The sequence below is a fragment of the Nelumbo lutea genome, chromosome 4, assembly GCF_056320005.1.
Source record: "Nelumbo lutea isolate HS-2025 chromosome 4, American lotus-T2T, whole genome shotgun sequence".
Classification (NCBI taxonomy): Eukaryota; Viridiplantae; Streptophyta; class Magnoliopsida; order Proteales; family Nelumbonaceae; genus Nelumbo; species Nelumbo lutea.
In genome coordinates this window covers 55760603-55774441 of record NC_142687.1, presented here as the reverse complement: position 1 = coordinate 55774441, position 13839 = coordinate 55760603, and the positions used below count along the sequence as shown (strand labels likewise).

Below are 13839 nucleotides of genomic sequence, written 5' to 3'. Positions count from 1 at the left end.
AGAACGAAACTATGCTCTATACAAGTTTCACTTCTAATATTTTGTTGAAGGAAAAGGGTTGATGGCTCTATAACCATGTCTGATGCTAGTGATGCAAAGGGGTTGAAGTAGTGGAAGATTGAAAATGAACAGGTTATCTCATGGATTCTAGGATTTGTAAATGTTGATGTTGCTATTCCAATGAGAGAACTGAAGAATGCTTTTGTGGATTCCATATTAGGTATGATCAGAAATGAATTTGGGTTTTAAATCTCATCTAGTTTAATGCAATCGATCATGAAATTCTTGATTTCAAGTTATCGGGAAATTGATTCCTGGGTTGAGTTAGAAAATTTTCAAAAATTCGGCCAACCACTTGATGTAGTTCGGCCATGCTTAATCTAACTTCTAACCCTTGGAACATGTATATATATATAAAGTAAAATTCTAGCTAATAACGAATAATAAGATAATGGCCTCATGTGAAAACACTCACAATAGAGCAAGGTTGCCTCGCTAACCACGACAAACAAAGTGACATGACCTCATGAAGCCAAGTGGAACTTGACAGAAGAACCTCACAAGGTTAATTGCGAGGCAAAATCTTGTGTGGACACGGTGAAAACTTGGTGCAAGAGTGTAAACTTGTTCTGGACAATACAACCTTGTGACTACAATCGACCTTGAAAGGCTGGATAAAAATCTTAATGCTCAGAAGCTGGTCGACCTCATCAAGACAAATTAGAATCTCAATGCTCAGAAGTCGATAACCAATCTCACAACTACATTCTATCTCACGAGGCCAAATTAGAGGCCTAGTACTCAGGCACTGCTCTAAGAACTGTTAGACACATGATCTTTTCTTAGGGAAACCAGATTGGTTGTACCTAATGGTCGTACTAACACACATCACTTCTCAAGAGGGTCTTCAGATCGTGCTCTAGGCAAGGCCTATCTTCTAGATGTTTGTTAGGGTTGAGGTTGAGGATATTCCAACTCCATACTTCCATGCATGTAGCCTACTTCCCCGCTTCTACGAATAGGTGAATCACAACCTCTAGAGGGACATTTGACCACTTAATCCTTAACTAATTCTCTGTAATTTCCTAGCATTCCAATCCTTTGCTCAGACTTGGCCATTTTCTAAGCTTTCTGACAATCTGCTCTTCAAAAATCAAAACTATCAGATTACCCCTATCCTTGTTGATTTACACCTAATTAACTAGGACCAGTGTTTGGTAATGCCTTTTCTTCTTTTTTTTTTTTTCTTTTATAAATCGTGAATATCACTAAATAACTAACAAACAAGGAAGATAATGACCTTTTAATTTATATGCAAGGTTTTTAAAATCGAATCGGACAGGGGTCCGGTTCCCGGATCAAACGGTTCGACCGCTCAAGTCAAACAAACGATCTATTCTAACAAAAAGAATAAAAAGCTAAAAAACGGCCAAACCATTGAATGGTTTGAATGGTTCAACCGCCTGAGTCAACAGTTTGCTAACCAAATCAATAGTATGGATACAACCAATGCAGAAATCTAATTCCCACTGTAGAGCTATAAACATTTAAAACGTCCAAAAACCACACCCTATGCATTCATATCCATCGGTGAATTAACATCAATTCCAAATTAACACCTACCCAAATATACTTTTAACCTACAAATTCTGATACCGGGAGTATTGGCCATTCTCCCAATATTATACTGTCGATCAATACTATTATACTTGTCACGTGCAACACACGTGTATCCTCATTGGGACTGACACAAATATAAAATGGGGAATATTGCCATTGCCAACTCTTTAAGTGCTGTTCCAGCAAGAAAACAACAATTGAAAACAAAAGCTATCTATCAGGGTAGCAGCTAGCTAGATCTGAGAATAGGAAGGTCAAAGGCAGTATAGAAGTATATGGTGGAATTAGCTGCTGCCACGAAACATGCCACCCTCGCTGCCTGTTTTTAATAACACAAGAGTCTACTGATGAGAAGCAATTTTTTTGGTCCTCGGGAAGGAGCTTGGTTCCCTTTGGTTGAGACACAAATGCAGGCTGAGTGGCTATTGCTTGCAAAATCTTGAGCCCCTTCAAACTAGCTTCGCCTGGCCTAGGCCTAGCTTACATTCCTGTTTCCTGTTTGACTCACTTAATTCACACATGTAATTAATGCTTAACTAATCATGATTTTTAAATAGAGGGTGTTCCACTTTGAGAAGATTGTTTTTTATTTGTTTCAACAAATACAATATGTTTTTTTTTTTAAATAAAAAAAAAATTATATAATTTATGAAACATGATATCAAATAACCAGGTAAAAACACGTTTTTTAAACCTAAAATTCAAGAACATGTTTCTAATTTAGTATTATAAAGATAAAAATATGTATATCCAAGAATTTGTATTTTATTTTTTTCTTCAAAAAAATTGAATTTGTATTTTTTCGGATTTTGTTTTAAGAACCAATGTTGTATTCAAACTAACTGGTTTTGTTTTGTTTTTGAAACCCCCTAAAAAACGGACTGGACAAGAAACCGTTATGGGGTCCGGTTTTTAGGTCAAATGATTCAATCATTTGGATCAAATGGACGACCCACTCTGACAAAAAATTAAAAAATAAATAAAAATGGCCTAAAACCGTTTTCCGGGTTAATGGTTCGACAACCCGAATCAACGGTTTTTAGCAAAATTGATTTTGGAGTAAAACAAAACTGATCAAGTGACCAATTCTCGGTTTTTCCGGTCCAACTGTCCGGTCCAGTCTGATTTTGAAAACACTGATTGATCCAACCTAATTAATTACATTCTATTTATATATAATCGAATTTTGATTGGGCATTGGCTTTGGGGTTTGGTTTGTTTTTCGTTTGCTGTTATCCCTTTTTAGCTGGAAGCTTCTTCTCTCACTCTCTCTCTCTCTTCACACACACAAACTACTGATATAAAAAAAGAAGGTAGAACCGTAGAAGGCTAAATCGCCAATCCATAAGTTACAAGTGCCAAATTATCGGAGTCCCCAGACCATAATATGGGCCACCAAATAGATCCAAGCCCCAAGATTTTTCCAAGAAAGAAGCGGCAGGAATTCAGGGCCTTGGGCCTTGTTTTTCACCAGAAGCCTGAAAATTAGGGTTTCCAAGTTCCAACCATTCAAAATTTATTTGTTGTTTACCTCTTAGTGGCCCATTACTATAAGGTGTGGACACATAAAGGAGAGAAACGTGGCATTCCCTATCGACGCAACTCTATTTAAAAACTAATTATGTAACCAACAAAAGATCATTCGCCAGTTTTTATGCTTTCGGCTGAACTTAAATATACACACCAATAAGGCTGTGTTTGGTTTGATTAGTTGAGGGAAAGTTCTCATGAATTTCACAAAATTCTGTGAAGAATTCTTCCTCTCAAACTTTATGTTTTTCTCTTGTTTTCTATTAAATCAAACATAGCCTAAAGGAAGATTTTGTCCTTCAAAACTATATAAACCCAATCTCCACCACCCCTCTCTCGTAGTACTTCTCCTCTAGCTGAGGTACTTCGAGCTAAAAATTGAAGCTTCGGAGGGAGTAATTTATGGCCTTCTCTAGGCTTCCATCCGAGAACATATCTTACAAGTTTACCTCTTCTCCATTGGTAATAAATTTGAAGCAGGTTGATTTTTCTGTTCATATAGAGAAGTTCCTGAGCTAGCAATGTCGTTTTGAATCTTAGATGTCAAATAGAGATCGGCCTTTCCTTTAAAGAAAGTTTGTACCTTGAAGTTCTTGGAGTCTACCACTTCAGTCAGGTAACCATGCATATATATATATATGTATGTATGAGTTTCAACTACTTACATTCTCTAATCTACTGAAATCTGCATTTTTTTTTCTTTTTTCCTCCACTGGACTAACCAATAAAAATATAATTGATCATGTCATTGTTTCTTTGTTGATCTTTGGGAATTTTGGTTCATCAAGGAAAGAATGTATTAGGTAACATAAAACAAAAGAAGAGAGAGAGTACAAGAATACAGCACTTAAGGCTCAGTTTGTTTGGAATGTAAATTTCATTGCACTGGTATAAATGCATGGGAGTATAAAGTGAATAGCAAGTGAAATAAAGTGATTCCTACTTCATATGAAAGTTAATGGAGATAGAGACTAGAGAGTACAAATTTTGATAAAAATTTGTTTCTAGGGCTGCGTTTGGAAACGATTTTGTAAATAGAGTTTAAATCCCGATTCAGAATAAATTTGTATTCTGGTTCAGTTTTGACTGTCTGGTAATAATGCATTTTTGCATTGACAAATAACATGTTTTCCGATGCATATTTATATCAATAATTAGATGTAAAAGTACATCAATAAAAAAGTAGTAAATTTGCATTCAAGTGCACTTTTGATAAAAAAAAAAGGCATATATTTTATTGGAATTCATGTTTCATCCATTATAGATAAAAATCTGTTTGGTAAGAAGGTAAATTTGTCAATGCAAAACTAACTCAACTTTACAATTTATATGGACCGTTTTACACTCTACATATGTGCATTCACACCTTTTTGCATTGTTTTCAAACACAGCCTAGGATGCATACTTGGCACTACAAATGAGTGCAAATGAGATAAAAAGTACAAATTTTGTACTGGATAGGAGTGCAAATCATAGCTACAAACAAATAGATGCAAAACCGAACTCTTAGAGCAAAAACTGTATCCAATTGAGATTTGCACTGCAAACAAACAGAACCCAAGTCATAAATTAAAAGAATGAAACTAGAGTTCTGTTACAGGAATATGTATGTATAATAATTTATTTTCACTCTTACGTGCAGTGGTGTTGACAGTGGATCTCAATCTCAAATAAGAGAAAATCGTTAAGGTTACCTGCAATCCTATTTTCTATTGAAATAATCTTATGTCCACTGAATAATCTATCTCGTTTGCTTAACGGAGAGCCTGATCAATCTAAGATGATTGCATCAACACGCCATTATATATTCTGTTCACACATGACTCCACTCTCATATTTAATAGGAGATATAATTACTGTGTTATATATTTATTCAGGTTTCAGCTGCTATCTATCTAGGAAGAAATTATAGATGGAAGAAAATTTTCCTCTTGCTTGGTCATTGACCATTGGAACATTATTGCTCATTGTCTTCCTTGTAAAACTTCTGAAAGATAGAAGAGAAAGAGTTGATGGAAGAACTTCAAAATTGCCGCCTGGGAGAAGAGGTTGGCCATTGCTTGGTGATAGCATTAACTGGATCAGTTCTGTAGCAAGCTCTCATCCGCCTCGTTTTGTGGAAGAACAGGTGAAAAGGTATGGAAAAAACAGATGAAGAGAAAAAAAAAAAAAGAAAAAAAAAAGAAGAAGAAATTAAAATGAATAAATTCTTTCTTCATCATTTCTTCTTTGCTTGTTTTCGTTTGCAGTGGATTGCTGATGAAAATTCTTCTTTATCCTTCTCCTCTACCCTCTACATTTCTACCACTTTGAAAGTAATTAACAAACCTAGTTTGGAGGTAGCTAGCTCAGAATAAGATACAAAAATGGGATTAATTCATGGGGTTGCAGCATCAAGCTGGATTTCAATTCAACCACTGAGTTAAATTTCATCCATTAATTTGAGATTCTTCTTTTCTCTTCAAACTGGATTTCAATTCAATACTGAGTTAATTTTGCCTGCAGGTATGGAAGGATTTTCTCATGCAGCCTCTTTGGCAAATGGGCTATTGTTTCGGCCGATCCCACATTTAACCGGTTCATAATGCAAAACGAAGGAAAACTGTTCCAGTCGAGTTACCCAAAGTCTTTCAGAGATTTGGTCGGAAAAAATGGTGTTATTACTGTCCAAGGAGAGCAACAAAGAAAACTCCATGGAATAGCTTCAAATATGATGAGGCTTGAGAAGCTTAAGCTCCATTTCTTGACGGATATCCAGATGGTTATGCTTCAGACTTTGAACAATTTCCAAAACAATCAAGTTATTCTTCTTCAGGACGTTTGCAGAAAGGTAAGTAGTCTTCTTCTTTCACTTACTTCTTCCGATTAATAACAGCTTCCACCCAGTTAAGTTGGTACACATAATATTCAGGCTAGAAAATTAATCAGAGCCAGTCCCAGAGCTGATCTTATTTCAGCCCTATAATCTTCTGTTTTGTTAATTTCTTGAACACATCCCAGAAACAAGTCCATTGATCAGAGATATGATCTCCAAATGGGCTTATCAATCACAAGAGTAATGACTGACTGATCCCAGCTAATTAGCCAGCAAGTGTTCAATTTGAAGAAATAGATAGAAATAAGTTCCCATTAATTACTCACCAAGAAGTAAAAGGCTATTAAAAGGATGAAGATGGCTAGCTGCTATCAGATGCTTGAAATTAGGCTTATATTCGTGAAGATAACTGAACTGATTAAGTTGATTAATGTTCACTAGTACAGGTGGCAATTCATTTGATGGTTAATCAACTTCTGGGTACATCGAGTGAATCAGAAATAAATGAGATGGCAAAGTTGTTCTCCAACTTCGTTGATGGTTGTCTTTCTGTTCCCATCAGGATTCCGGGTTCTGCTTTCCACACTGCCATGCAGGTTCAAAATTATTCTCAAACTCAAAGCCTTGATCATCATCTGTATCATATATTTGTGACCCAGAAAATTGAAAATAAATTACAGAAACAGTAGTAGTACTGATCAAGTAGTACGTTGTGCTTTCATTCTGTGGAAATGAACTGTGGCTGCAGGCAAGGAAGACTATCATTAACAAGATCAACAAGAAAATAGAATTCATGAAGAGGAAACAACCAGCAACGGAATCAGGCAGCAATGGCGTCCTGGGGAGACTAATAGAAGAAGAGAGCCTACCAGATGAGGCCATTGCAGACTTCATCATTAACCTGCTCTTCGCCGGAAACGAAACGACGGCCAAGACCATGCTCTTTGCTGTTTATTTCCTCACTCAGTCTCCCAAGGCTATGAATCAACTAATGGTACATATATGTGTATTATATATACATTGTAATTTGTAATGAAGGCCCTGTTTGGTTCACAGCAATAGGGGTCTGCCTAGCTATCCCTATTCCAACTGTTTGGTTGGGCAGAATTCTTGCTGGAATGTCATTCTTCCATTTGAGGGAGTGGCCATTCACTACCTCTTCCTTGAGAATGAAATCCCATTCCTACTGCTTCCAATGTGAATAGACCACTCCGATTCTGATTCCAATTGTGAACTGGAATGTCATTCTCCCATTTGAGGGAGTGGCCATTCCCTACCCCTCCCTTGAGAATGAAATCCCATTCTTACTGATTTCAATGTAAATAGACCACTCCAATTCTGATTCCAACTGTGAATCAAACGAATCCTAATTCTTTTATCACGTGGACTTGAGTTTAACCTCCGCCCATCTCGTTTGTTTCAATAGGAAGAACAAGATAAGCTAAGAAGTGCTACTTCAGATGATCCAGTCATGCTTACATGGGAAGATTACAAATCAATGGCGTTCACCCAGTGTGTAAGTTATCAGATCAGACTTCAGAGAGCTCTAACCCAATTTTCAAGAAAAGTGCTGGACCAGCTTTTGATCAATACCTTTAATTATTTAAGGGTCATTTACATGAGCGTTAATTCCTATATTCGACTAAAACCTACTCTCTAATTAAATTTAAATTTGTATATTACTAAAATGTCCCTATAATTTGTAACCACTTTACCTAATCCACCTTTCATAATAATGTCCAGGGGCTTTTTATTTCAAAAATACCTCTAGTAGTTCTCTTTTTTTTTGGTAAAACTCCAATAGTTCTCCTATCAACCTATAGGGAGCAAAACTAGAGTGTGCATCTCGGTTAAAAATCAAACTAAATAAATGAAAATTAAAAAGTGAAAATCGGATTGAAATATTTGAATTATAGGAAAACTGAAATTACCAAAAACCAAATTTCATTATAATATATCACATAATAAAATTTGGTTTTTTCAGTTAATTAAATTTCTAATTCTGAAAACTGAAACTGAAATTTAATTAACCAAAATCTGAAAAATCTGAAACCAAAATTTTCAGTTTTAAACAAATACTGCTCACCCCTAAGAAAAACCCTCTCCCACCTCCACGGTATAACTCAGCATATGATATAAGAACTTTTAAGGGTATTTTTGGAATAAAAAATTCTCGATCCATGCCCTTTCATGCTTTTCACTCATTTTAAGAGAAATTATATAAATATTTCATTAAAGTAATTGTAATTTGTAAATTATAGAAAGTGTTTTAATATTATACACAAACTAGAGGGTAGGTTTTAGTAAATATTATAAAACTATAAGTGTCCAAGTAAGTCACCCATTTTTTAATTTATCCAGAGCAGATGGTGCCCGCTAGACAGCTGGTAATTAAGTTGTTGGGATGAATTTCCAAGGATTGATCCAATATTCCCGCCTTCACCTGCGGCTTAAAACGGAATTTGATATCCTAGGTTGGCCCGGTCCGGTCATCTGGATGGGTCTGGTTTCCTACAGCCTTATGACCCATTTGTGACTTGTGCAACCCATGCATGCAGGTTATCGATGAAACTCTTCGACTTGGGGGGATTGCAATTTGGTTGATGAGAGAAGCAAAAGTGGAAGTTCAATATAAAGGTATGTGTATGGTTTAAACTTTAAAGTATTGATACACCCGATATGTATTATTGGATGTTTCGTTACTTAAATAATTCTTCTTCTTTTGAAGGACTACACAATTCGGTAATTCATCCCCCAACTCAGGTGTAAGAGGGATTCAATCCCAAATCTTCACTAGAACCAGCAAAAGATCTTACCAATCAGCTGGTTGACACTTTACACTTAATAATTCTTTTTTAGTTTTTTTTTTTTTTCATATTATATCAGGGGTCGGTTTTAAGCATGTCTACCCCTGAAAATGGTCAAAGTTCGAAATACCCCTTATTTGGGGCTTCGGACAGCTTCCAATACGATACAATATTCTGAACCTTGGGTTATGTTTGATTGCAATTCAAATAAATTTTCACTTATGCAGAATCATGGCAGTGAAAATGATTTGAGTATAAATCGTGACCTATTTTTGTTTCAAATTTTAGTTTATTTTATTTGATTGCAATGCAAATAAAGTAAATTACGACAAAAAATAGAATAAAATAAACCTAAAACAAAGTTAAACAAGAATTTGCATTTTTTATTTTCATTTGCACTCTCAAGCATTTATATTAGTGCAAATCAAATTGCACTGCAACCAAATACAGCCTTAATATTAATAAGGATTTTCTTTTATGATCTCATAATGAAAAGTTAAAACCCGGGTTAATTTGCTGTCTATTGGGCAGATTTTATCATTCCAAAAGGGTGCTTTGTAGTTCCATTTCTTTCAGCAGTCCACTTGGATGAAAGCTTGTACAAAGGAGCTCTCAATTTCAATCCTTGGAGATGGATGGACCCTGAAAACCAGGTTAGCTCTGAAAACCCTTTGATCGACCTATTTGATTGGATCTCATTCCATAATTTTGGTTTGCCATTAATCATTCTTCTAAGTCAAGTTTGTTTGCAGTGCAATTTCATTTGCATTGGTGCAAAAGTATGGGAATATATAAATGATTGTTTACAAATTCTGATATGTTTTTGTTTCAAATTTTGCTTTAATTTGTTTATTTGCAGTCCAGATAAGGTAAAATAAAACCTGAAAAAAGAAAAGTAAAATCCAAAGTAAAAACGAGCCAACATTTGCCTTCTTGTCATTTACACACTCATACATTTGTATTAGCACAAATGAAAATGGAATTGCAGTGCACACAAATACAAACACTCACAGCATGCATGCAATGCAAATACAGAGACATTTAATTCATCCATTGCATACATAGAAAGAAAACAAGAGTTGTTTCCCATCTAATGTTAGTGGCTCATGTTGAGTGAAGGAAAAGAGAAATTGGAGAAGTAGTCCCTTCTATACTCCATTTGGGGGTGGTGCTCGATTTTGTCCTGGATCTGAGTTGGCTAGACTTCAAATTGCTTTTTTTCTCCATTACTTCGTCACCCAATACAGGTAAAATCTAAATCTCTCTCTTTCTCTCAAGGTTTTTAAAATTGAATCAGACAATGAACTAGTCAGGGGTTTGGTTCTCAGGTCGAACGGTCCGACCATTTGAATCAAATAGATGGTTTGTTCTAACAAAAAAATTAAAAAATAAAAACTGGCCAAACTATTCGAATAATTCGACCGCCTGAGTCAGCAATTTGTTGAATAAATCAAATGACCGATTCTTGGTTTTTCCAGTCCAACCATCCAGTCCTATCCGGTTTTAAAAATCATACTCTCTCTCTCTCTAACCAATTTTGCACTTGATGGTTTGATCAGGTGGACCCAGATTAAGGAAGACCGGATGTCATTCTTTCCTTCTGCTAGATTAGTGAATGGCTTTCAAATCCGCATAAACAAGCGAGCAGATGAGGTTCCCGTTTCAATGCACTGAAAATATTGCATTTCCCCTACTCTCACCCACTTTTCATTCCTTTGTACCTTCTCACATGTGTGTATTGAATGTGATTTGTATAATATATTTCAATATAGTCATAAAAGAGTGAAATGCAATGTTTATATAACCAACATGAGTTATAATTACGTCAGAAGGAACTTAGTTACAGATTCTATTCCATGTGATTATTTTGGAATTTTGCTGGACTTGGGAATTGGGCCTAGATAGCTCGGCTGGACCAACCCAGCCCAGGTCTGGCCTAAGAGAACCATGGTTGGACTAGGGCCAAAATATGAGCCAAAGGTTGTCCTCAGACTGAGTTTGGGTCAATATTGTCCCAGTTTGACAGTCAGGGCTCCGTCCAAAATATCTAATGATTTTTGAGACAGGATACAGAGAAAACTTATAACCAATCAACGGGCATTATAAAAATGATAACCACTAGTGTCAGGGCACATGTTATGCACGTATGCAAATAAATGGTAAAGATATAAGCTAACGCTACATAACTAAATTAACTTTTATGATTTCCACCAAAACTAACGCCAATATCTGCTTTATGATAGTGTATCCACATATTCTACAAATTTTCTATTATTGCAACCTTCTGTTTTTGTATTTATTTTTTAGCTTTATTGTTGGAATTATGACATTGTAGGTTGACCCATTTGACTTATATGATTGAACTACTCATCCACTACCGGGATGGAAAAACCATTTTGATTTTGGGATGATATTAAATTTTGTATTCTATTTCATCATTAATAAAAATAATATTTTTTTTTGCAACTATTTTTGTTTAATATGATAAATATATAACATTAGAGACGCGTCTAATATTTTCTATAAAATTCTACGCTTATTCAGTTTTGTGTCGTATCTTTTTAAATATTTATTATTTAATTACGGCATCATAATTTGACATGAAAAGTCCGACCATTGACCCAAATTTTTGTTTTCAGATAAGAAAACAACTTTGTTTCCGTATCAATTTTAAATTATATTTCACTTACTTTTACAAAAATAATTCTTGCCTATCACACTTAATTTTTATTTAATATAATTAATATTTAATATTAGAGATATGTCCAAAATTTTCTATATCTTTTACATTTTTATGATTTTTTATGCTTTTCTATTTTTAAAAGTTTTATTATTTAACAATCAAATCATGGGTTGATCCATTTGACTCAAACTACTAAACCACCACCCAAAGAGTAAAATCGTTTTATTTCTAGATTGATTTTAAATTTTATATTCCATCCTCATCATTAATAAAATTACTTATTGATGAGGGGTAATTTGGCCCGACCTGTCAACACACGAACACGTAGATCGACCTGATGACATGGATGATGACTCAACATTTCTTGCCACCTTGGCAGGCCAGGTCAGCTCGGGTACCTCGGGCACCTTGGCTAAGACGAGGTCTGAGAAGCTTATGATGGCCCAACCTACCGAGGTGACATGTAGCCTGTTAGACAGTTTTGTATGTCCTTAGCTCCAATCAGTTTGATGTACTTATGACATTTATTGTAAATGAATAAATTACATATTTGATTCATGTTCATGTGGTGTGTTTCTGTGTAATACCCTTAAACCGGACACTTACGAGACTTGTGTTGGTTTAGAATGTTCACAGCCAGTAGGTCGGTCTGGGGAGACCTATCCTGATAAGGCTGACACTGATGTGCCACCAAGTCGGTTGGGGTGGCCTGTCTCAGCCACCAGGGTGAGACCCGAGGTACATGCAGTGTAGGATTAATTGAATCTTTGAACCGGACCAGATTTCCAGTATTGCCCTGGACCTTGGAGATTGATGGGCAAAACTAGAAAGTTACACCTGACTCCTAAACTCGATTATGATACTTCACTAGTTGTCAGATTGGACTGTCTTTGATATGCCAATCAGTGAGATCCTTAGCAGGGGTCAAAACTTGGATATGTTGGGATAGTCCGAGAATTCATCTGAGTGGGTGATCATAGTGACAAGATCAGCCACTTTGTCAAACAAAGGTAATGATCAGGGATGCACTATCTCTAATGGAAACCAAGACTACCGGCAGTCGATTTCAATCGTTGAGATTTGTTTTGCGAAATATATTTTATATGAGATATAAAATTATACATATTACGGTTTCTAAACGTTTGCAAAATGTTATAATTCCCGGGATCCATGTAAGTGGAGAGTGCAACACTGTTCCTTGCAGCTGAGGGAGATGTCATCTCTTGTCGGGCAGTGTTTGATCATTATGGGCTGAGAGGTTAAGTGTAAGACCATTGAGGGTAATACTTGATGAGCTAATCTTGCATCTGCCCATAGTCCCTGGGTGTTACAAGGTGGCTTGGCCCAAGGACCACTTAGAGTAAGTGTTGGGCCCATAGAGCCCATGTGATGGGTTTCAGGGGGTGCACTGTCCATAACAGTATATTCGGCCAGGCCTTGTAACAAAGGTTGTGCTGAACCCATGTGGCTGATGTGTAGATCAATGTTTGGGTCCCACGCCATACAAGGAAGCTCAACTGGGCAGCAGTTTAGAAGGCTAAGTGAACACATAACCTTATTGGGCCTAAAGCTCATTTCGAACTGGGCTGATTTGATCAGTTAAATAAGGAGCGAATTCTGAGATTAGATTAGCATATAGGATTGGGTCTTAACCTTATCCACTCAGAGAGTCCAGATCTGAATCACATTCAGATCTGGAAACCTCCTAAGGTTGATCTAATATGCAGATAAGATAAGAGTTTACCCTTATCACTTAAAGGGAATTCTGATCCAAATATGATTTGGATCAGGAACTCCTAATGGGATTAGGAGCTAATCCCTTTAAGATTAGAAAAGGAGGAGGGGGTGGCAGCCTTTAGAAGATATACATATTCACATCCTCTTTAGAGTTGAAGTCATAGAAGAAAGAATTCAGCACCTCTACGCAAATTCTTTCTTGCCGCCGCCACATCTGCCAGTTCGATCTTCACTTGTCAGTAGGAGTGATCAAGATTAGATCTTGATATCAGTCCTTTGTGAAAGGGCTGATTTGAAGTAGTTCTCACGTGCCATCCAGTTGATTCTTGCGAAGGATCCGATTCTTGTGAAGAACGCTGTTGATTCTGCTCCATCTTGCACTGTGCCATCTTTAGTGGGAGCAGTTTTTTGTTCCTTCCTTGGGCGTGAACACCTCCATTGGGAGATACTATTTCTCCGTATCAGGTATACCTCTCTCTTACTGTTTTTGTTCAGATCTGGTTCGGTTCTTGGTTCAAGATTGATCATTGAAAAATATGATTTTTCTAAAATAGGGAATACGATTCCCAATAGGATGGAGACATTTTTTTGAAATTCGCCCATTCTATTCCGCAAGATTCGGGCATCCATATGATGACATGGATGAG

General features: G+C 36.3%; 1 protein-coding gene across 1 annotated transcript; it reads left to right on the top strand.

The window, feature by feature from the left end:
• Positions 1–5062: 5062 nt before the first annotated feature.
• Positions 5063–10462, top strand: LOC148860716 (Cytochrome P450 superfamily protein). Its single transcript, XM_088941792.1, has 9 exons — positions 5063–5286; positions 5656–5980; positions 6412–6561; positions 6714–6959; positions 7392–7481; positions 8524–8602; positions 9304–9425; positions 9892–10019; positions 10332–10462. The coding sequence occupies exons 1-9, from the start codon at positions 5063–5065 to the stop codon at positions 10444–10446; spliced, it is 1479 nt and encodes a 492-aa protein (XP_088797918.1). The 3' UTR covers positions 10447–10462.
• The last annotated feature ends 3377 nt before the right edge of the window (positions 10463–13839 follow it).